This window comes from Esox lucius, chromosome 2, assembly GCF_011004845.1.
Source record: "Esox lucius isolate fEsoLuc1 chromosome 2, fEsoLuc1.pri, whole genome shotgun sequence".
NCBI lineage: Eukaryota > Metazoa > Chordata > Actinopteri > Esociformes > Esocidae > Esox > Esox lucius.
In genome coordinates, this window is record NC_047570.1 from 36,346,891 (window position 1) to 36,372,064 (window position 25,174).

Genomic DNA, 25,174 nt, shown 5'->3' on the forward strand with positions numbered 1-25,174 from the left:
TAGTTCTCTCACTGCTAAATGCCTATGAATTTTTGGGCAAAAATATTACACTTCATTTCCCATAGTGCATCATGTAGAAAGGTCAACCAGGCCTCAGTCCTTAAACAAATGTTCAGAACAGTGTTGTGAAGGAAAGTCCAACTTCTGAATAGCTACCAGCTAGAGCTGTCTAGGGCAGAGAGTACCCTGTGTTAGTCTTGGCTGGTTCCTTGTCACATCCAATCAGACTGGACGGGCCTAACAGCCCAGGGCTGGCCACATGAGGCCGAGCCCCCCCTCCAACCCACACACACACACACACACACACACACAAGAAACTGTTTTTTGAGAGAGGGGTGAGAGAGGGGGAGTTTCTTAGAGGGAAGGAGAGGGGGAGAAATGTTGGGAGGGGGGAGGGTATGAGAAAGAAGGGGAGGGAGGAGTGAGGGGTGACAGAGGGGAAGGGAGAGTTCCACTATAGGAACTCACTCACAGTATGGTTCCTAAACACACACATCCATGTCAAACACACACACACACACACACACACGCATCCATGTCAAACACACACACACAGCCATGTCAAACACACACACACATCCATGTCAAACACACACACACACACACATCCATGTCAAACACACACACACACACAACTCCATGTCAAACACACACAACTCCATGTCAAACACACACACACATCCATGTCAAACACGCACACATCCATGTCAAACACACACACATCCATGTCAAACACACACACACACATCCATGTCAAACACACACACACAGCCATGTCAAACACACACACACAGCCATGTCAAACACACACAACTCCATGTCAAACACACACACACATCCATGTCAAAAACGCACACATCCATGTCAAACACACACACACATCCATGTCAAAAACGCACACAAAGCCATGTCAAACACACACACACAACCATGTCAAACACGCACTCACACACACAGCCATGTCAAACACACACACACAACCATGTCAAATACGCACTCACACACACAGCCATGTCAAACACACACTCACACACACAGCCATGTCAAACACACACTCACACACACACAGCCATACACTAATTTTCTCTCTCTTATAATAATAGTATGTCATTTTGGCCTTCACGTCATTGCTGTTTTTGTATGCTTGTTTTTATTGCTGTGGTTGAGCAGATGTGACTAAAGCCACTCTATATAAACAGCTACAGTTATATTTAGAATCACTCCTGTATTTATGTATTTCCTGCTTTACAGTAATTTGGACCAATCAGCATTTCCACTGTCTTCCACCAATATGAATATATTACATCCCTTTCCCATTTAACCCACAACGCCTTTTATTATTCAATGGTCTTCCTGATGTTCCTTGCTTGAGAGAGAGAATTAAGTGTTATTATACCTAAGTGTGTCATCATTTTGGCTGTATATTTGTCAGCGCCCTTTTCATAGGAGCGGTACATTACTCCTGCACTCCACCAGAGGGCAGTGTTGACTGGCTGAATGAAACACCATTGTTCATCCAGGGAGAGAGGGACTGTAGCTCTCAGTACAGATGACGTGTCTTAATCTGAGCCCCTTTTTAAAACAGAAGGAAAATAATTCAGCAGCAACTCAAAATGTACATTGTTATGTGCATATAATGAGTAGGCATTTTGTAGGGTTTGATAACTTGAAAACTTGAAACTAAATATTTTGGGTTGTATGCTCAAGTCTGACATTTAGAAACCTTTTTGAACCCACAGGTTAGCTTTTTCTGTTGTGCTTGAACATTCTCGCAACAAGATGATCAGTTAAGATACCGACATTGACACACTTGAATCAACAAATCACTGACAATCCTGGATCAACAAATTAATTAATCACTGACCATCCTGAATCGACTAATCAACTCATCACTAGCTCACGTGATTTAACCTCTTAACTCACCATCAAACCATTGTTTAGCTACGGTTGCAATTCATTCGAACTCCCATTAGGGTTCTGCCAGAGCAGGAGCTCTTCCCGTTGTCCGGTTGACGCTGAACTGGAAGAAAATGTGCGCTTCTTTTGGGTGCCATCCAGGACCAGAGCTGAATGAGGACTGCTGTGTGGTCGCCATCCGATCCCAACTGATGTGTTCGGAGAAGGATTGCTTGCTTGCATGTCTGAGGTCCCTGTGTGTGTCAGAGGGTCATACTGTATGAAAGCCCACAGCCTCGCTTGTGTTCTGACCTCTGAAGACTCGGTTTGACTGCTGATGATGACCGTGGTTGGCCTCGTAAAAAACAACAACAACAGCATTCTATGGGTCTATCTAGACTGCCTGCTGGCTTTCCCTTAACCCCCCCGTAACACAATCAAAGGGAATGTGTGTATATTTTGGTCTTCCACAGATTTGCTGAACTGTTGCGGTGATCTTCATGTTCAGTCCAGGTCTCTGTTTACTGAAGAACTGAGCGCGTCAGGACACGCCCTAGTGAACCAGCTCCCAGGCACCCTGCGCGTGCGTCTCAAACCATACCCTATTCATTAACGCTAACACAGAGCCCGCTGTTCCAAATGGCACACTCTTCCCTATTCCGCGGAGAACTACTCTCCACTCAGACCCACAGGACTCAACTTCCAAGTATTGCCCTACTAGGAGCGCAGGGGACCAAGCTTGGATGTCCTTGTTCCAGTTTTCTTCTCCCATTTTTGCACATCATTTGGTTTGGAACCTCTGTAAGCATTCCACATTCTAGAACAGCCTCCAAAACAGCTCCTGGCATACAGCCCTTGGTCAACGGGGGGGGGGGGGGGGGGGGGGTCATTCAGGGAAATGAGGGGAGTGAATTAGGGGGAGGGAAGGAGTGATGGGAGCATAATTCAAGAGGGAAGCTGGTTATTCAGGGGTTGGGCAGTGTTCAGAATCATTGCGCTGTAAGAAAGTTTCCATCAAGCCAGAAAAACCAGGTCCAAGTTTCAGAACTGTAGTTTTGGCACCCCTAATAAAATGAGGGAAAGTGGATGAAAAGAATACAGAAACAAGACACAACACAAACAGGGAGTCATATTTTATTTTGGCCTTAAACACAAGGGGGAGGCCTCATACTTTCATTACAACACCATCATTTCAGAACACAAACACTTTCTTATTGAGTAGTGTATTTTCTTTCTGTAAAACACAGATTCAGAAAAAAACATGGAAACCCCCAAAGAATACCAAACAAAATGGCGTCTGTTATGAAATGCAATGCATTTTAGTTGGTCTCAGTCTCCAGGAACTATATTGATTCCTTTTACCTCTTTCTGTTTCCCTGTTGTATAAGTATGAGGTTGCACGCATGCAAAACACCTTTGTCAGTCATCAGCATAGCTAAAACCAGCTGAAAGGAGACAGATGGTAGTTGACCGACACAGATCAGGTGAAGGATATAACAAATGATATAAACAGTCGAAAATTCCACTAAGCACAGCCAGGGCGATAATCTAAAATTAGAGTCTGGAACAGTTGCAAATTTGCGAAGAAGAGGATGTGTATGCAACTTGCCCCCCACATACATACAGACTGTGAGGGAGGCAAAGAACAATACAAATATCACAGTTTCAGAACAACACATTCTAGTGGAACCTTGAGGTTCTCAAGTCTCAAAATCAACAGTGACTGTGGACACAACCTTCACGTCACCAAGCTGCGTGAAAGGGGCTGTCTGAAAGAAGGCCTTACTTGAGCCCAATCCACAGAAATGTAACTGTTTAGCATGATTGGCATGTTTGGCGAACAATAAGAGACTGCCTGCAATGAAAGGTACCTGAAACCCACAATAAGATATGGGGGGGGGGGATCCTTGATGCTTTGGGGCTGTTTTCCTACAGTTCTAGTGATCCAGGGGCTTATGTTCTAGATCTCCTCCTTTATAGGATGTTCTCAGGATGTTTTTCTAATCCTTAAAATGTGGTGTGATTGTCCAAGGGGATTGTTCACTTTCGGTTCTTTGTCTACTTCCCTTGAATGTTCCCAGTATGCCACAGAAGACCCCAACACACTGCTCCAAGAGCGTCCCTGGGACATCCGTGTAAAAATATCCAGAGTAACCTTGGGAATATTGGGAATTTGAGGGAACCATTTAAAAATGAGGTTCAAGGGTACACGTCACCTTAGGCTGTTTTAGTATCCTGGATTTTATTCAGAAGGTGGGCGGAGATCTGGGCTGCAGAAGGAGGGAGGCTGTTCGGTGTGGGAGGCGTTAGGCTGTTTTAGTATCCTGGATTTTATTCAGAAGGTGGGCGGAGATCTGGGCTGCAGAAGGAGGGAGGCTGTTCGGTGTGGGAGGCGTTAGGCTGTTTTAGGACAACCCCTGGGGTAGTTGCCAAAACAGTTTGCTGAGGCAGATAGGGGGTGGGGGGCGGAGCAGGAATGGCGACAGGATTCAGAACCCTGGCTGACTCCCAAATGCCACCGTAGGGTCAATCCCTTCACAGGCTTCTGCTCTAAAGTAGTGCACTATATAGGGAATAGGATGCCATTTGGGACTGGTGCTCTGAGCGGCCAACAGCACTGATCATGAAGATAGGATGCATCCATACCAGCTGTGAACCCTTGATGAACCGTGTCCTTACACAGGCGCAAGGAACGCCATGGTTACACACACACACACACACACACACACACACACACTGACTGACTCTGTGTCACCTCCTCTGTCCTCCTTCCTGGTGTTAACATTTACACGCCTGTTACCAGGTTGACGCTCACGCTTGCACACACGCGTACACAAACAAACGCGCACACAAACGTGCTCACGCACTTGTTCCAGTTTATGCTGAGTTTACAGAATACTGACCTATAGCTTTTCTTTCTCACCCTCTATCTTCCTGTCTGCCTCCCTTTCTCTATCTCCATCTTCCTGTCTGCCGTCGGTTCCGTCGGTTCCACTGCAGCTCAGTACTCAGTCAATACTGTCAGTACTCATGAAACAATTGTGAGACATGGCTGACCCAAGAGGTGAGGTGAGACTGTGACTCTCTCTCTCTTTGTCAGAAGGGTGTTATGACTTTGATGATGATGATGATGATGATGATGATGTGGACACGGATCACCGAAGAGCAATGAACATTCCTGCGTCGACGATTAGGTTTTCTGACATGTCCAGCTCCACTTCCTGGTGTGTAATTTAGCGCCTCTACACTCAGTGGTGTAGTTTGTGACAGCACGTCTCCATGTGTTGGATTGACTGAATTATTTTCCAAGTCCAACTGAGAATACGTGGAAACAGTTGAAAATGGCTGTTAACCGAAGGTCCCCAGCCAACTTGACAGTAAGTGCTTTTCTGTGTTGATCCGTGGCCCCGGCTCTTGACTCAATCCATTTTGATGTCTTGTTGCAACAAAATAATATGCGGTAAAGGTCCAAGGGGCGTGAATACTTTTGTAAGGCACTATAAAGTAATTGTAACCTTGAAGCCAATTTTAACTTTTACCCTAAACGTAACCCCTAAAAGAATATTTTCCATCACTTGGATGGCGGAATGTTCATATTTAGTAAGCTGTTACCTGTTTTACTATCCTTTCCCTGTTTCTGGTCCCTAAAAGGATAAGTAAAACCTGTACACACATGCACACACAAACACACTCGCGCACACACACACACACACACACACACACACAGTTTACTGGAGACTTGTGGGAGGAACCCTTGTTATTACAACACATTTGTACTTCTCTTCTACCATCTCTCATTCTCACCCACATATACACGTGAATACAAGTGAATACACGTACACACACACACACACACACACACACACACACGTGAACTGAAACACTCCCACACACACGTGGGGCAACTTTCTCTCTATTCTTGAGAGTTACAACTTAACCTTTTTGAGAAGAACTGAATGTCAGAAGCTGACGTACATACAGACACAGACAGACACTCATGGTACAAACTGTCCTCTGTCTGAACAAGCTCCCTTCAGCCGGTTCAATCACTGCCTCTGTGCTGCATAAATTAAGTGGTTGTGGGTGGGAGGAAGAGGAGTTGAAGACATGCCTTTTCTCTTCTGATGAATGCTGATAAAGTCTGCAGCTGAATGAGGTTCCTCTGGGCACAGACATCAGTTCAGCATCAAGTCTGGATTTACATTTGAATATGAATTAAATGTGAAAGCAACCCAAAGATGCCCAAAAAGTCACTGGGTTTTGCCAGACGTAGGTGAAAGGAAGTATTAAATTCTCTTCCGTTCAAGACTTCAAATCCAGCTAGATTTTTGACATTGATTCGGCATTATCACACTTCATTGGGTTGGTTTGCGCTCAAAGCTAATTATTTTTACAGTAAAAAGAAGAACCTTGTAATATATCAACCTCCTTTGTACTCAAGGGTGGATTCATTTTCCTGCATGTTTTAAGAAGACCAGTCCATTCATTCTAGGTTCATTCTAGGTACTACTTTGGAGGTTAGACTGTGAAAGAAATAATTAATTTTCCACGTGCTGTTTTGGAAACAAAGGACTGCCAGACTATGTGGCAGACATGGGAACAAACATTTCTCTCCTAGGTGTAGCTGGGGTCTTGCTTTATGTTCATACTGACAACCTCAAAAACAGAGTGAACCATTTGTCCAGGATTTAACTCTTTAATTTCAGTACTTTATCTGGGACTTAACTCTTACATGTACATTTTAGTAGTTTTGCTGTCCCTTTTACATTTCAGTAGTTTAGCTGGGGCTAATCTCTTACATTTACAATATAGTAGTTCAGTTGTCCCTATATAGAGACATTTAAAGTGAATCATAAGGTGTGAAAGACAGATATGACTCATAAGTACTCTAAAGTTATTAGTGAAGTCAGAGCTAGTTAATGATAGGCATTTCAAGTCTTCTCAAGGTGTCGGCTTATTTGGCTCCCAAACGGCTATCAAAACATGGGCTATGATTAGTTCAGGTTGTTAAATATACAGCCAAATATTTGTTAAGATATTCCGCAGAAGAAAACAAAAAGAAATTGCTTGTACAAGAATGATTTGCCCTCCTTATTTTAGTTTCTTTGGTGATTCAGTGACACACAGTTCACGTGTTTGCTTATCTGATCATTTCTGCCCATGTGTTGCATTGACATTTCAGTCAACTAATCCCACTCTCTGTGTGTTTACCTGTGCTTTGTATTTTATAGCTGTATGTGTATGTGTGTGTGTGTGTTTGTGTGTGTGTGTGTTTTTCAACAACTGGGAAATCATACTACCTTTTAGGATGTCTTTATATGTGTCCCCATAAAAACAGAATGAATTGATTCGATACATCCTTATCTCGATGCTCGTACCATTCTATGGGACCATGTGTTTGGTGTTTTCATCGCTGCTGATCTGACCTGACGGCGGGTTTGGTGTTTTCCAGCGGTGATCCCGCTGACCGACTCCGAACACAAGCTGCTGTCTCTCCACTTCGCCACGGACCCAGGGAAGGACTGGGACTGGGGGAGAGATGACAATGACAACACCAAGCTGGCGAAGTGAGTTACATTCAAAATAATGACACAACACCAAGTTAACAAAATTAGTTACCTTAATTATAACAACTCCAAGTTAACATAATGAGTGCCTTCATTATAACAACACAACACCAAGTTAACTAAATGAGTTACCTTCAATATAACGACATAACACCAAGTTAGCTAAATAAGTTACCTTCATTGTAACAACACAACACCAAGTTAGCTGAATGAGTTACCTTCATTATAACTACTCAACCCCAAGTTGACAAAATGAGTTAAATTCAATATAACGACAAAACACTGAGGTGGCCAAGTGAGTTACCTTCATTATAGCCTTTTAAACCAGGCCTATAATGTCGCTAGGTCTGGGGAATTCCGATAGGACCTTTTTGGGGAAAAACTTTTTTTTAGTCACGTCGTAGTAGCTAATTGAAGATTGCAGCAAAATCACACAAAAAAGCCAAAGCTAAATATATGGATGTATGTCAAGTTTGTGGTGAACTATATCAGTCTTTGAGAAACTAACAACCTTTTCCTAGGTAAATTGTTGTTACAACCGGACCACACACCTGCTTTAGAAGATGATATAATAGGATCGGTAATGCTGAATTATGGGTTTTCTAAAGAGGTCTGTGGCTGCTGTCGCAATATTCTGCTAAAATATAAAAGTGTGGATGAGGTAGAAAGAATTAGCAGTTTTGTGAAGGAAAAAGCTCATTCTAAACTCTGAACAAGAAGAGACTGCACGGCAGTCTCAACCCCCAGATGTGCCAAAAGATGTTCGCCTAACAAGCGAACCAACAGTTCCAGTATGATTGACCTGTCCATTTTCAATTTCAATAAATCGCAGACTGTCGGCCGTGCTTGATTAATTAAACTTTTACCATAGTCTGAAGGAAGGCACGCCAAAACATAATTTTTTTTCAGAACAGCATTTAACAGCATAAAAGGTTTCAGGAAATGTGTTCTAACCAGTTCGAAGAGATATTGAAATCACGATAAGCCCCCCTTTTTTTGAACATCCAATAGAAATCTTCCCACTGAGTGTCAGCAGCAATTTTTTTTAATAGGTAACTTTCCCGACCTCCAAGGAGACTATACGAGATTGGAGGTGTGGCCTCACGAGACTACCTTCATTATAACAATATAACACAAAGTTCGCTAAATAAATTACCTTGATTATAACAACACAACACCAAGTTAACTAAATTACTTTCCTTCATTTTAACAACACAACACTAACTTAGTTGAATAAGTTTCCTTCATTGTAACAACACAACACCAAGATAGTAAAATGAGTTACCTTCAATATAACAACACAACACAAAGTTAGCTGAATAAGTTACCATCATTATGACAACATCAAGCTAATCAAGTGAGTTACCCACATTTTAACAACACCATACTGGTCAAGTGAGTTACCGTCCTTTTAACAACACCTTGCTAGCCAAGTAAGCTAGTTACCCCAACAACACTAAATTTGCTTTGAAAACGTGTTAGCAACCAAGCTAGCCAAGTAAGAGTTAACATGACACACCGAGGTGGGCTGGAGGGGAGGAGGGAAGCAGGAGGGGTGTAGGGAAAAAGCTTTCAAAGGCACATGTGGTAGAGGGGTAGTGGTGTGAAAAGAAGGGAGGAGCAGACTAAAAGCCAAAATTTGGAGAACAATAAATAAAGCCAAGCGACAGACATTAGTCGTAAAACCTAGCTTCCTCTCCCATCTGTGGGAGGGGGATAAACACAGGGAGGGAACAGAGGGATGGAAGGAGATACCCCACTAATCATAGTCATTATCTCAGTGCTTCGTACTTCATTATCCTAACATCTTGACGCTGCTTCAGACAGAAACGTTTATCTGTGATCTAACATTGAATGGCACGGTGTGTCTTTCACTCAGGATGAAAGAATAGTGACAGGACGCTGGTCTTCTAGTTTTGCTGAGCATTTGTGAGATTTGACTTTAATTACTTCCAACCGGGATTTGGGGTTCTTTTAAGAGAAGTCTTGGATAGTTTAGAATGTTATCCTGTGTTAAGTGAGTTCTAGATTAGATTGTTTGGTAAATTTATATTAACTTATTTTCATTCTTTGCTACTGGAATTTCATCTATATTACATCTATATTCCCATTTCTATAATAAGTTTAATACAGTTGGAGCTGCTTGTGAATTTGTGTCCTTGTGCTGTAGATCTTTGGTGTGACAGGATTTTTAAGGTAATTTGCGTACTTGAAAGCCAGTCTAAGGTTTTCCAGTGAAGTTGCTAGTGAAGTTAGATGAGGAACCACGAGGGAGTATGCTGCAGGAAGACAGGCTGTCAGAGGTCCTTTAAGGAACCATGAGGGAGTATGCTGCAGGAAGACAGGCTGTCAGAGGTCCTTTAAGGAACCATGAGGGAGTATGCTGCAGGAAGACAGGCTGTCAGAGGTCCTTTAAGGAACCACGAGGGAGTATGCTGCAGGAAGACAGGCTGTCAGAGGTCCTTTAAGGAACCATGAGGGAGTATGCTGCAGGAAGACAGGCTGTCAGAGGTCCTTTAAGGAACCATGAGGGAGTATGCTGCAGGAAGACAGGCTGTCAGAGGTCCTTTAAGGAACCATGAGGGAGTATGCTGCAGGAAGACAGGCTGTCAGAGGTCTTTTAAGGAACCAAGAGGGAGTATGCTGCAGTAAGGCATGCTGTCAGAGGTCCTTTAAGGAACCATGAGGGAGTATGCTGCAGTAAGGCATGCTGTCAGAGGTCCTTTAAGGAACCATGAGGAAGTATGCTGCAGGAAGACATGCTGTCAGAGGTCCTTTAAGGTCCTGTTCCCCTGCAGCAGCTGGGTTGTCTATCAGTGATCCGTTTGCCAATATCTACTTGTCAAGTAAGCTTCCAATGTATTTGCCAGACAAAACAGAAAGATATAGGGCCCAAGGGAATAATAATATAACTGAAAGAGCTATCGTGGAGATGCATGAATTTAATAAAACAATGTTTACGACTTTTTAAAAAACGATGGTGAACCATAGATGCATTAAAACAGATCCCTGGAATGCAGACCATGGGGAATTAATGAAGGACGATGTCAACCGCACGTAGTCATTAAATACCATCTACAACAAGCACTGTCTTTCGATTTTTGCCTCAACATAGTCTGAAATACACATACAAACAATAGGCTAAATCTAGACTACTTTTGCCGTGGCGCAATGAGGAAATGTAGGATCCTTAACCAACAGCGTCATTGCCCCACGCATTTTTCTATGGCTTTTCTATCGTCATGTTCCAACTCAGGTCTACAGCCTAGCTGTAACTCGAAATTCCTAAGCTCCAATCTCAACTCATAGCATTTGTAATCCAGATTTAACACTGACATCTAAGCTTCACCCCCACAGTCTAATCCTGTCTTTGGAAGCCAAGCTGAACCTGCTGCACAACTACATGAACGTCACATGGATCCGGATCCCGTCAGAGACCAGGGTAACTACCGTCTTTCACATTTCACGCCGGTCGGAATGCTGTGTGAGAAAACAGGACCGATGTGCCTCATCCCCGCCCCTCCCTCTTCCCAGGCTCCCCTGGCCCAGCCGGAGTCGCCCACGGCGTCCCACGGCGGCGACGACGCCCAATCCCTGGCCGACTCCATGGACTCCGACCGCGACTCTGTGTGCAGCAACTCGAATGTCAACGGCGCCAAGGCGCCCGGCAAGGAGAAGGACCCCAAGGAGAAGGCCGAGAGGCAGCAGCGACGGAAGGACAAGACGCGCACGGACTCCGTGGCCAACAAGCTGGGCAGCTTCAGCAAGACCCTCGGCATCAAGCTGAAGAAGAACATGGGAGGCCTGGGAGGCCTGGTGCACGGCAAGATCAACCGCGCCAACTCCGGAGGCAACGGGAGGAGTGGTGGGACGGCGGCCAACGGGGGAGGCGCAGAGAGCAACGGCGAGAAGAAGAAGGAGAAAAAGGAAGGGAAAGGCCGGAAGGAGGGAGCCGCAGGGGAGAAGGAGGCGCAGTCCGGACAGTCCGCGAGCACGTCTTTCTCCTCCGATAAGACCGCCAGCCCCTCGCCGACCGAGCGCCCCCCGGGCATGCCCTCTCCTCCCGGGGAGAGAGACAAGGACAGGGGGGGCCTTCTGGCCAGGCTGGTGGGGGATAAGGCCATGTCGGAGCACTGGAAGTACAGCACAGACGTCAAGCTGAGCCTGAATATCCTCAGGGCAGCCATGCAGGGTGAGAGGAAGTTCATCTTCGCCGGCCTCCTCCTCACCTCCCACCGTCACCAGTTCCACGAGGAGATGATCTCCTTCTACTTGACGTCCGCTCAGGAGCGCTTCTCTGCCGAGCAGGAAACGAGGCGGAAAGAGGGAGAGAAGAAGGTTGCAGCCAGCAACGCCACCACCGCCACCACCGCAACCACCGCAACCACAACTACAACCAACGGGCCTTCTGCTCTGAAGAGGCCTGAGCAGGAGAGTGCCCCTCAACGGGAGAGGGAGAGGGAGAGGGAAAGAGAGAGGGAACGAGAGAGGGAACGAGAGAGGGAGAGGGAGAGAGAGAGGGAGAGGGAGAGGGAGAGAGAGAGGGACAGAGAGAGGGAAAGAGAGAGGGAGAGGGAGAGAGAAAGGGAGAGAGAGAGAGACACCTCGCCCCCTCCTCCTCCTCCCTCCTGCCCTCCACCTGCTGCTCCCCTACCCCAGGACCTCCTGTCTTCCCCAGCCAGACACCACCAAAGCCATAACCCCCACATCCCTCCCCAGCTGGCCCTGAAGATGCCGGGCCGCCACAGCTCCTCGCCCCACTCCTCCCCTAGTAACGGTGCTACCAGGCGACCCGGCTCCGTTCCCCCGGGCCCAGCCCCTGCCACGGTCCCTGTGTCGGCCCACTACAGCCATACCCCTCCCATCCAGAGATCCAGCGTCATCCACCTCAGAGACGTCAGCGTCCAGGCCCTACGGACCTCCCTCCAGCCGGAGGAGCCCCAGCCGAGCTACAAGCCAGCCCTGTTGGGCACCCTGAAGACCTGCGCCACGTACCCACAGCAGAACCGCTCCCTCTCCTCCCAGAGCTACTCCCCCGCCCGCTTGTCGGGGGTGCGTCTGGGCGGCGGGGTCAATCACGTCACCCCGGAGCCCTACAGCATGCCCGGGGAGCTCAAGTCCCACACGTACACCGACGGCTTCAGTGCCAGGGACATACAGGACTGCCTGGAGTTCGCCGACACTGACCTGCCCCCGACCTGGGGGAGTGGCGGCGGGGGCGGCGGAACCGGGTCGGAAAAGGTTAAAGGTCGGGTCACCGGCTTTGGGGGGTGCCCTGTGTACTGCGTGCAGCAGAGGAGGTGCAAGAGGGATAACTGCTCCTTCTACGGCCGACCAGAGACGGACAACTACTGCTCCTATTGCTTCAAGGAGGAGATTAAACGCAGGGAGAGGGAGACAAAGACGCAAGGCAGGCCCGGATAGCCCCTGTCACTGTGCCAGCCCCAAGTAGTAGGACTGTAGCATGAGGTACTACCATGAGGTACTACCATTAGGTACTACCATGAGGTACTATCATAATGTAATACCATGAGGCACCACAATAAAGTGCTAACATGATGTGCTATTATGAAGTACTACCATGATGTGCTGTTATGAAATACTACCATGAGGTACTACCATGAAGTACTACCATGATGTGCTATTATTACATACTGCCATGAAGTACTATCATGCTGCAGGTACTGCGAAAGGTGCTGGACAGAGCAGAAGAGTGTTCATAGAAGCAAAGATAAAATAGATCTATTGTATCTACTGTATGTGGACAAATAATTATACAGCAACAAACAGAGATAAACAGAACGAAGACAGACAGACGGATGGAAATGCTCGGAGCAAGGCGATCTCCCGCTCTGTTTAAGTCTCTGGATTCCTGTCCCTTCTCTCTCTGTGTACAGTACAGTAGGTTACTGTAAGGGACGCAAGGACTTCATGAGAAGCAGAGTGGATCTCTTTCCTGTTAAGATCTTTGGCCAGAAATGTGTAACATAGTGGGGGTTTTCTCATGTGGTTCCACTTCAACTTGAGTTTTGGTAGGGACATGTTTGCGCTTATTGCCCAGAACTTGTAAGAAATAATTTCAGGCACATACAAATAAAATAGAAAAGTTAATTGTTGTGCTGTGGACACATCTGCAGCTGTATTTTATAAAGTGTAAACCCAAATGCAATATGCTGCTTTGATCTTAAAACCTTCGACCATCCAACCTGAAGGCACATATTGATGTCTGAAATGTTTTTTTCTTCCCTAGCCACTTGTCTAAACCTTGTCTTTCGTCTATGCATTGTGACTTCAGCAGGGAGTTCACACAGCCCAGATACAGATCCTCAGAAGGCATCATAGGTAGATGTTCAATAAATCGCTAACGGACACACACATTGGAAAATTGCTCGTCCTGTGTGGTCAAAATGCACTTTCGTAAGTTAGGTCTATGTACTTTAAATAAATACAGGGTTAAATAACGAAAATCAATTTGGTCTAAATGACTCATACTGCAAGTCACTAGTGTGGAAGGGGGTTGCAGCTTCAGCAAGACCCTCGGCATCAAGCTGAAGAAGAACATGGGAGGCCTGGGAGGCCTGGTGCACGGCAAGATCAACCGCGCCAACTCCGGAGGCAACGGGAGGAGTGGTGGGACGGCGGCCAACGGGGGAGGCGCAGAGAGCAACGGCGAGAAGAAGAAGGAGAAAAAGGAAGGGAAAGGCCGGAAGGAGGGAGCCGCAGGGGAGAAGGAGGCGCAGTCCGGACAGTCCGCGAGCACGTCTTTCTCCTCCGATAAGACCGCCAGCCCCTCGCCGACCGAGCGCCCCCCGGGCATGCCCTCTCCTCCCGGGGAGAGAGACAAGGACAGGGGGGGCCTTCTGGCCAGGCTGGTGGGGGATAAGGCCATGTCGGAGCACTGGAAGTACAGCACAGACGTCAAGCTGAGCCTGAATATCCTCAGGGCAGCCATGCAGGGTGAGAGGAAGTTCATCTTCGCCGGCCTCCTCCTCACCTCCCACCGTCACCAGTTCCACGAGGAGATGATCTCCTTCTACTTGACGTCCGCTCAGGAGCGCTTCTCTGCCGAGCAGGAAACGAGGCGGAAAGAGGGAGAGAAGAAGGTTGCAGCCAGCAACGCCACCACCGCCACCACCGCAACCACCGCAACCACAACTACAACCAACGGGCCTTCTGCTCTGAAGAGGCCTGAGCAGGAGAGTGCCCCTCAACGGGAGAGGGAGAGGGAGAGGGAAAGAGAGAGGGAACGAGAGAGGGAACGAGAGAGGGAGAGGGAGAGAGAGAGGGAGAGGGAGAGGGAGAGAGAGAGGGACAGAGAGAGGGAAAGAGAGAGGGAGAGGGAGAGAGAAAGGGAGAGAGAGAGAGACACCTCGCCCCCTCCTCCTCCTCCCTCCTGCCCTCCACCTGCTGCTCCCCTACCCCAGGACCTCCTGTCTTCCCCAGCCAGACACCACCAAAGCCATAACCCCCACATCCCTCCCCAGCTGGCCCTGAAGATGCCGGGCCGCCACAGCTCCTCGCCCCACTCCTCCCCTAGTAACGGTGCTACCAGGCGACCCGGCTCCGTTCCCCCGGGCCCAGCCCCTGCCACGGTCCCTGTGTCGGCCCACTACAGCCATACCCCTCCCATCCAGAGATCCAGCGTCATCCACCTCAGAGACGTCAGCGTCCAGGCCCTACGGACCTCCCTCCAGCCGGAGGAGCCCCAGCCGAGCTACAAGCCAGCCCTGTTGGGCACCCTGAAGACCTGCGCCACGTACCCACAGCAGAACCGCTCCCTCTCCTCCCAGAGCTACTCCCCCGCCCGCTTGTCGGGGGTGCGTCTGGGCGGCGGGGTCAATCACGTCACCCCGGAGCCCTACAGCATGCCCGGGGAGCTCAAGTCCCACACGTACACCGACGGCTTCAGTGCCAGGGACATACAGGACTGCCTGGAGTTCGCCGACACTGACCTGCCCCCGACCTGGGGGAGTGGCGGCGGGGGCGGCGGAACCGGGTCGGAAAAGGTTAAAGGTCGGGTCACCGGCTTTGGGGGGTGCCCTGTGTACTGCGTGCAGCAGAGGAGGTGCAAGAGGGATAACTGCTCCTTCTACGGCCGACCAGAGACGGACAACTACTGCTCCTATTGCTTCAAGGAGGAGATTAAACGCAGGGAGAGGGAGACAAAGACGCAAGGCAGGCCCGGATAGCCCCTGTCACTGTGCCAGCCCCAAGTAGTAGGACTGTAGCATGAGGTACTACCATGAGGTACTACCATTAGGTACTACCATGAGGTACTATCATAATGTAATACCATGAGGCACCACAATAAAGTGCTAACATGATGTGCTATTATGAAGTACTACCATGATGTGCTGTTATGAAATACTACCATGAGGTACTACCATGAAGTACTACCATGATGTGCTATTATTACATACTGCCATGAAGTACTATCATGCTGCAGGTACTGCGAAAGGTGCTGGACAGAGCAGAAGAGTGTTCATAGAAGCAAAGATAAAATAGATCTATTGTATCTACTGTATGTGGACAAATAATTATACAGCAACAAACAGAGATAAACAGAACGAAGACAGACAGACGGATGGAAATGCTCGGAGCAAGGCGATCTCCCGCTCTGTTTAAGTCTCTGGATTCCTGTCCCTTCTCTCTCTGTGTACAGTACAGTAGGTTACTGTAAGGGACGCAAGGACTTCATGAGAAGCAGAGTGGATCTCTTTCCTGTTAAGATCTTTGGCCAGAAATGTGTAACATAGTGGGGGTTTTCTCATGTGGTTCCACTTCAACTTGAGTTTTGGTAGGGACATGTTTGCGCTTATTGCCCAGAACTTGTAAGAAATAATTTCAGGCACATACAAATAAAATAGAAAAGTTAATTGTTGTGCTGTGGACACATCTGCAGCTGTATTTTATAAAGTGTAAACCCAAATGCAATATGCTGCTTTGATCTTAAAACCTTCGACCATCCAACCTGAAGGCACATATTGATGTCTGAAATGTTTTTTTCTTCCCTAGCCACTTGTCTAAACCTTGTCTTTCGTCTATGCATTGTGACTTCAGCAGGGAGTTCACACAGCCCAGATACAGATCCTCAGAAGGCATCATAGGTAGATGTTCAATAAATCGCTAACGGACACACACATTGGAAAATTGCTCGTCCTGTGTGGTCAAAATGCACTTTCGTAAGTTAGGTCTATGTACTTTAAATAAATACAGGGTTAAATAACGAAAATCAATTTGGTCTAAATGACTCATACTGCAAGTCACTAGTGTGGAAGGGGGTTGTGGTTTGTGTGATTCATGTGCTCAGTATTTTTTATCAGCAAGCGATTGTCTTACTGGGTGTTTCTTCCATTCTGTTTCACATTTAAATGTCTTTCTAGTGTTGATTACCACACTGATTGACACTACATCCCGGCCAAAGATGTTACTGGGGTACAGAGGACGCTCTGCGAACTCACTGCAGTTTGTGTTCCTTTTTATGTGACTGGTTCATGGACTGTCACCATTTCAATGTAAAATATTATTTTGTATTCGTTTGAGAGTTTTACACAACTTAAATTATTAATTTGCACATTAGATACCAATGTACAAAGCAAAAATGAGGAACAAAAAAAGATTAGTATATTGTTAAAAAAAGAGAGAGTTTTTGTGTGTGGACTAGAGAATGTTATGATTATATTGGGAATTTACAAGCCAAGGCTATAAAAGTGTAATATAGAAAATATTTTTATATGATTTTCACAAAATGCCATGAAGCAATATTTTGCGCTTTTTCTTAGGGACACCGTTTTCACTTTGGTAAGTTACTTTAGGTGCACGGCCATTTGGGGCAGGATGGGGGCTTCTGTGAGACCCAGATTTGAAGGGTATACGTTGTTTGGTCAGTCGGGCGGTTGCTCGGTTGGTTGCGGGAAATAATTACCAAGGGAGGGGAGAAAACACCGACATTAGGGGTATTCAAATATGAGCCCGGAGGTTTAGATTACTGCTGATTTTCTTTTCTACCTCATCATCAGTTGCACCTCCTGGTACACCGAGAATATAAATCAGTCCCTGATTAGAATGGAGGAATAAAAAAAATCTGCAGTGAGGCTTCAAGGTACATCTCCTATATTATTGTCATTATTGCTTCAGTCAATCTCGCGTTGAAGGTCGAGTGGGTGTTTCAAAAGTACTTACAATTGCCTGGACTACAGGTGTGTACCGGACAGCCTCCGTGAAGCTCCACCGGGCTGCGTGTTACAGGCAAACTGTATCAGGATTCACCCAGCGTCTAAATACCAACAGTGACTCTAGTCTGACTCACGCTACGTATGAGGTAAAGTCACAAGTGGAGGGTGGATGCGATCAGATTAACATTTCAATATGTAAAAGCACAGCATTTATATACTTCCACTGTGTTTTTTCTAGCCTGACCATGTCACTAATTGTCTTGTGCGTGGAAACAGTGTAGATTCAGGGCCAGACTGTGTTCCAAAGGGGTGTAGATTCAGGGCCAGACCGTGTTCCAAAGGGGTGTAGATTCAGGGCCAGACCGTGTTCCAAAGGGGTGTAGATTCAGGGCCAGACTGTGTTCCAAAGGGGTGTAGATTCAGGGCCAGACTGTGTTCCAAAGGGGTGTAGATTCAGGGCCAGACCGTGTTCCAAAGGGGTGTAGATTCAGGGCCAGACCGTGTTCCAAAGGGGTGTAGATTCAGGGCCAGACCGTGTTCCAAAGGGGTGTAGATTCAGGGCCAGACCGTGTTCCAAAGGGGTGTAGATTCAGGGCCAGACCGTGTTCCAAAGGGGTGTAGATTCAGGGCCAGACTGTGTTCCAAAGGGGTGTAGATTCAGGGCCAGACCGTGTTCCACAGGTGGTGCTGATCAGAAGGTACTACACCTTCCTGTCAGCCAATTTGGTACAGCAGGAGTTAATTCCGCAGCAACATAAAATGTGAAATATTATGTGAATTCTAATTAATGGATAACATTTTTTTTTAGGTTTTTCATTAGGTGGGAATTAAATATGCATTCCGGGATTTTTCTGGCTTCCGTTTTGGGCTGGGTGTGTAATGTTGTTTTCTATGTGCGTAGTCTATAAGTGGAATCGCTGTCATACCTCATTTGAAATCCAAGTTTGAAATCGAGTGGTTTTGATGACACTGGGCACGTATCAGCCCATACGTGACAGAGTCACAAACAGTTGCGCTGGACAGGGCCCACAACCAGTGGTAAAAAATCCCAGAATGCATCTTTAAGTGTGACACCCCAAAGTGGAATATCCTGTCTTCAGAAGACATAGCGGATCTCAAAATTACAGAAGTTTTAAAAAGCCCTGCATTGCAGAAATCCTGTCCTAAGACAGTGATCACTCCGATGTCCTAATATATCTGTATGATCCATTGTCTAAACCATTGAAGACCCAGTGGATCCAGGATGAGCAAGCCCACTTCTGGAGTCTTCATGGATGCAGCCCCTTGGAGACGGATATTTAGAGGCTCGACTTTTAGAATTCAAGATTTGGTTCTAATTCCTGACATTCGGTTACATTTGACTGTTTGAATATTGCCCATGCAGTGTCAACAGGGCTTTAAATGGCCGCTGTGCACCTTGGCAGTTTGATCTAAATGCAGTAGCGGAAGTCGCGCTGGGCCAACTCTCTAAACGAATGACTCTGGTGACCCCGGTGGCTTGCCGTAGAGAGAGAACCCACCGTTGAGTCCTATGGAGGTGTTGGTGTGGAGCAGATATCCACTGTCATCCCTTGTCTTGTCCTCACCTCGCCCAGTTCACGGTAGGCATATCCCAGCTGAGTCCTAGCGTGTCCATGGCGACGTGGCTCGGTGTGTGTGTGTGTGTGTGTGTGTTTGTCCGTTCTTCTGTTTGTATGTGTGAGACTTGTGTGTCGGTCAAATCTGAAATACCCCAGAGTTGTCCTGGTCGGGGTACGGGGCTTGTCAACAACGGTTTGAAATCTACCTTCACGTTTTTGATTTGCAATAATAACGAATTGTCCTTGATTTCCTGTTGTCGGTTTTGCCCGCCACCTATTGTTTTCAGTCAGCTGTGTTCCAGTACAATGTCCCTGTGGTTGAAGTGTAAAAGAAGCCAAATTTAAGTGTCCTAGTTTGCCCCACATTGCAATAAAAATAGAGACCTTTGAAAAATTGGAATATCCAACCCTTTATTTAAAAAGAAAGCACTGTTGTGATATTTCAAAAAAATCTATAAAAAAAGAAGCTTTAGCGCCAATACTTCCCAGTGAGTGTATGAGGTGATTCTGCTGTTTGTTTTGTTTGGTCTTACCTTGTGAGAGGTATTGTGTGGTTCATGTAGCCCATGAGCAATGGGATTGTATGTGTTCATATCAAAAATAATAAGAATAACAATCATTTATACCCGTCTCATGTTTCTTTTCTCTTGTTTTTTTTGGGGTCTGGAAATATTAATATCTGAATACCCCATATGTGTCAATATGGTTGTCTGGATACCACCAGCACCGTCAAGGAACTGGAGAATTCCAGGATGCCATCGCTGTAATTACCAGGTTTGCTAAAAAAATATATTGTTAGAGAATTCTCCTCTGATAGCAGTAATATTCCAGTTGGAATTTTAGGAAATCCTGGTACTCTTGGGATTGTTAATACAATGTCTCACTGATTGTGCTATTGCCAAGCCAGTAGCTCTTACTTTAGCCTGTCTCACTGAACCAACATCAGTTCCAGGAGTTCTGCTGAAGAAGTATCTCCATCCTAGGATGACCCAGAGGCAGTAAAACTCTTTGTAAAACCATCTTTGCCAAGGAGGGGATTATATCTGTTGGCTGGTCTGTCTCACTCTACTTCCAGAATATGCCCCTGCGTAACGAGGTTGAGAAACTGCACTGTATAATAAACTGTTCCAAAAGCTTTCTTTGGCTGTCTGTGTGGGGAAACCCTTTGAAGAGTCTTTTGAGGTTATTTTAGAAACTTTTTTGGGTTTCGTCTACAATAGAACCCTCTGTCAAAAGGGCTCTAAATGGAACCAAACTTTTTTCCCAGAACCCAAAAGGTTTCTTAGAAAAGGTTCCTTATGGCGACCGTTGAAGAATTCTTCGGGAAACCCTTTTTTCATCCCTAAATATTTCCCACTCAGTAACACTCAGGCGTGACCCCCGGTGGTCTGTTTTCAAATGTTTGCATTTTAGTCATTTAGCTATATACAAGACGAGTCTCAAGATGTTGGATGGTCTTCATAATTTGACATTCAGTAAATATAGCGATACACTGAAGCTCAGTGGGAATTATTATTGTATCTACACTCTGACAAAAAAGGGTTCCGGAAGGGTCTCCCATAGGAGAACCCGTTATGGTTTCAGGAACCACAGTTTTTTGGTCAACACTTTTGGGTTCTATTTAGAATCCTTTACGGAAAACTATATTATATATTGACCAAAATATTATTATTTTTTTATGCGTTCTCCTATGGGGAGAGCCTAAAACCCTTTTGGAACTCTTTTTTTCTGAGAGTGATTTTAAACGTCTAATCCATAATCCCTGTTATGCCAGAATTTGCCGACATAAATTAAGTTACCTCAATAACAAATTGGATTTGCTGACAGCAACAGCTATCAGCCCTATTCTTTCTCTCTATTGATATTACTTTCTAGTAAATGTAGTCTGAAGGCACTCTGACCTATACAATACAAAATGCTGAGATAGCATGAGGTCAGTAGGTATACCAACCAACTAGTCTACCAAACTGGGGTCCAGCCTGTCTCTTATACACAGAGAAGAAGCAACCACATAGACCTCCCGATATGTAACGCTTGATGACTAACAGAATTGCTGGCAGTAGCCCTGCCCTGCCCTGACCCATTCCTCCAATCAAATGTCTACTTCAACTGGTGCAGCAGTTCACAACCACTGAAACCAACTTTACCAGTCTGAACAATGGTTTTCATTCTCCACTGGACACTAAAACTAAATCACGTTGTATTTGACATCTAAAATGACAACCTGATCCCTTCACAATGGACTACTTGGGGCCAAAAGTCATTCTCCCCAAAAAGATAATGACTTTTGTTTTCCAGTTGCCCTGGCACTTCTCACAAACCGGTCACATCACACTTCCCGCCGAGTTGTCACCACAACTGGTATTTATTGTGAAATGTGACACGATAGAAGTAGAAGTGTTTTTAAAATGAGGGAGGCTTGGGAAGTGAAAAGAACAGCAGTGGTAAACGTTTAGGTGAAGGGTTGCAGAGAAATGCGTAGAGAGTTCAGTGTGCCACTGGGAAGTCTGGAACGTGTCCTTCCTCATGTGTCCTTACAACTCGTTCTTGTGACTCTGTCTCACAGAGTCTTGGACAAGGATACTGTGAACAGTGTGACCAGAATGGAAAATGCACTGCCCCCACTTGACAATATAGTCAATATTAATCTAATGCAACCATGGTTTCCACACAGATATTACCAACAATCTCTTATCTGTTCCCAGAATGAGATAAAGAGGGTGATTAGAATTTATGAGCATATCTGTTTCCCAGCACTAGGGTATCGTTGAGGAGAAAGGGCACTAGAAACTCTACAGAAATACTGTCGATTTTAAAACCAAAAAAAGCAGCTGGTTGAACCACAGCACCCTATGCCAGGGGCATCAAAATCATGCCACGATGGCCCGACCCCTGGACGAACGCAAGGCGGTCCGCCCCTAAACCCAACACACTCAGCCCCTTGCCACAACACTCACTGACTTGGTATGCACCCCACGAGGAGTCTGACCAATGAGGTTAAAATGAAATCTGAAACCGCTGGCGTTAGGCAATGTGACGTTTGCCTTGAATCAACCCTGAAAGTGAGTGAAGTCACACGCTCATCACCTCAAGCTAAATCAAGTGTCTGAGGGGGCAGCTTTGGTAAACTGGAACGGTACTTAATGATGGCAATGTGGGGGTTTCCCGGAGGGATGGAGGTCAGGGCAAGGTGTCCACTTTGCATTTGGAGTCCAACGACAGCGTCCGCAGTTTTTTCTTTTTTTTTCTTTATATGAGGACACATCATTAATCATGATTATTATTATTTTTTTAACTTGGTCAGAATGTACCTATTCATTCATCTGTGTAAATTATGTGGGCGTAGCCGACAAAATCAAGACAAAGGACCCTTCAGGAAGCAGGTATCAACAGTACTTTGGAAAACCAGGTAAGTGGAGTTCCTCAGTAATGAGTCACCTCAAGTGGCCCATCCAACAGAAGGGTGTACCACAGACACCAGAATCAGGAAGAGTTCTATTGCCAAGTAAGTTTCACAACAAACAAGGAATTGGTTCTGGCATTGGTACAGCCATTTTGTACATAAGAAATAAAAATCGTAAGAATAGTGGACTGAACATAAAAACAGTAGATTGAGAATTAATGAATGAATAAAAGTGCAAGATTTGAGTTGAGGGTTGTGTGTGTGTGTGGGGGGAGGGGTTATAGATTTGTCCAGTTGAGGGTTGTGTGTGTATGTGGGGAGCAGGTTATAGACAGTTTGGTTCAAGGGGCATGTTTATGAGGCCTACTGTTGTAGGAAAGTAACTGGCCCTTCGTGTAATGAGTTGGACAGCCATGCCCTACTCACCTGCCAAGCCTCTGTTAGGGCCCCTCCTTGACATGTCTGGCAAATGTACTAAGGTTTTGGTGTTTAGGGGTTAAAACTATTATAAAAAGGGCACCCAAGGTGACAGTCAGAAAAAAATCCTGCCTTATAATTGTACGCTGTGATAGAGCAGGGGATCTAAATGGGACTATAATGAGCTTGATAAATGTTCATAAGCTCATTTCCCATTTTGATAGCTCAAAACTTTAATTACTGGGCAACTTCAACCTCACGAGGTCTGCCTTTGATTCATTTCTTACCACCTCTTTCTTTCCAGTCCTGTCCTCTTTTGACCTCATTCTACCCCAGTCCCTTCCTACTCTAAGGCCAGGAAATACACTTCCCCTGGTCTTTGTTTGGTCTGTTTACTGACGTTGCTTTTCGAGGGTAATCTCTCTTTCAGTCCCGTCCAGTTCCCCAGAAGATATACAGCATTCGTAGACGAAGACCTCACCTCACACAGGAAACCACTGCAACTTATGCAGAATGATCCAGCCTCTCCTTCATGTTACTTCCCGCTGGGCTTACAAACGGAAGTTGCCCTGGCTCAGTGTGTCCGCTAAATGACTAAAATGTAACCATTTAAAAATGGAGCGTCTGGGGTCACACGTGAGCATCGCTGAGCGGGAAACATTCAGGGATGTATTCCCATAACCATCTCTGAAATGACCATCCATCGATGCCAGCCCCCTTCACCACCTTCCCCTGCAGGCCTCTGACAACTCTGCCGTGATAGCGGAAAGGCTACACCTGATGAGGGGAGGATACCGAGTTCTTTCAGACTGACATTGGCCGGTTGCCTCGCCCTGGGACTCTACAGCACGGATAGAATATTTTCCAGCTCAATGCCAGAAACTGGGAGTGATGATTATCGGGATTCAGCTTGATGGTCTGAGGTTCCGCGGGTGAGACCACAAGCACAGCTTTCGACCGGGGTCCATACAGGCATCGTTTCTCTGGGTCTCGCCGTGTGGTCAGGAGACGGTCCTGGGGCAGTGTTTTTTCTGGGCCTTGTCATGTGGTCAGGAGACTTTCCTGGCACTGCTTGTAGTTCCTGAGGATGTTTGCCACAGATGAATAAGTCAGGAGGAGGGCAGTGACACAGGGTGTGTAACAGATTTAATGTAGGAACAAATGTATATGTATTTCTATCGTTGTGGGGACCAGAAAAAATATTGAAATCCATGTTCCATATCATCCAACCCTAGCCCTGACCTTAACTTAACCCTCACCTCAATAACCTAGCCTGTATGCTTAAACTTAACCTAACCTTGACCAAACTCTAATCCAAATCTCAATAACGCAATTGAATCAATCAAAAAAAAAATTATAAAGCCATTTTTACATCAGCAGTTGTCACAACGTGCTTTTACAAAACACTCAGCCTTAAACCCCAAGGAGCAAACAACAGTAGTGTTGAAATGTTCTTTATGTCTAAAGAAAATGTTTATCTTTATGTCTAAAGTTAAGCTATCCCAAATGTCTAACCCTAAAAAGAAACATAACTTCTACCAAGTGGGGGCTAATAACCCTTGTCAGGACTGGTTTGTCAGGTTTTAATGTCTTTGGGAGAACTTCTGGACATCTCATGTAATGTACATGTAAATCCAGTACACACCTTGGAACACACACCCACACGCACACATCCAGTACACACCTAGGAACACACACACCCACCCACACACACACATCCAGTACACACCTAGGAACACACACACCCACCCACACACACACATCCAGTACACACCTAGGAACACACACACCCACCCACACACACACATCCAGTACACACCTTGGAACACACACCTACACGCAGTTCCACACCTATTAACAGCGGAACATACCAGACATGATCGGTAACTTTAGATCCAAAATGCCACTCTCTACACACACTGCACTTCCGTCAACGACCCATAGGGGCGCTGTGGGGAGTAACATGCCATTAGGAACACCTAAATGTTGGGCAGGGCGTTGAGACTGCTATACGTGATATGTGTATTTTAGGATCTGTGTTGACCTAGGAATTATTGGACCCATAAAACTGTTACACATGAGAAATGCTTATTTATCAATTCAAGCAATGATCCAAGAAAGACACTTCAACATAAG

At 46.0% G+C, this 25,174-nt stretch overlaps 1 protein-coding gene across 1 annotated transcript in view; it reads left to right on the top strand.

Moving 5' to 3' along the window:
- otud7a (OTU deubiquitinase 7A) overlaps positions 1 to 19,841 on the top strand; it is a 42,196-nt gene extending 22,355 nt beyond the window's left edge. The window contains exons 10-15 of the mRNA XM_034296267.1: positions 7,349 to 7,463; positions 10,821 to 10,905; positions 10,998 to 11,963; positions 12,123 to 12,868; positions 13,969 to 14,665; positions 14,810 to 19,841. Of these exons, the coding sequence (XP_034152158.1) occupies positions 7,349 to 7,463; positions 10,821 to 10,905; positions 10,998 to 11,963; positions 12,123 to 12,868; positions 13,969 to 14,665; positions 14,810 to 15,652 (3,452 nt within the window). The 3' untranslated portion in view covers positions 15,653 to 19,841. The remainder of the gene's footprint in view (positions 1 to 7,348; positions 7,464 to 10,820; positions 10,906 to 10,997; positions 11,964 to 12,122; positions 12,869 to 13,968; positions 14,666 to 14,809) is intronic.
- The last annotated feature ends 5,333 nt before the right edge of the window (positions 19,842 to 25,174 follow it).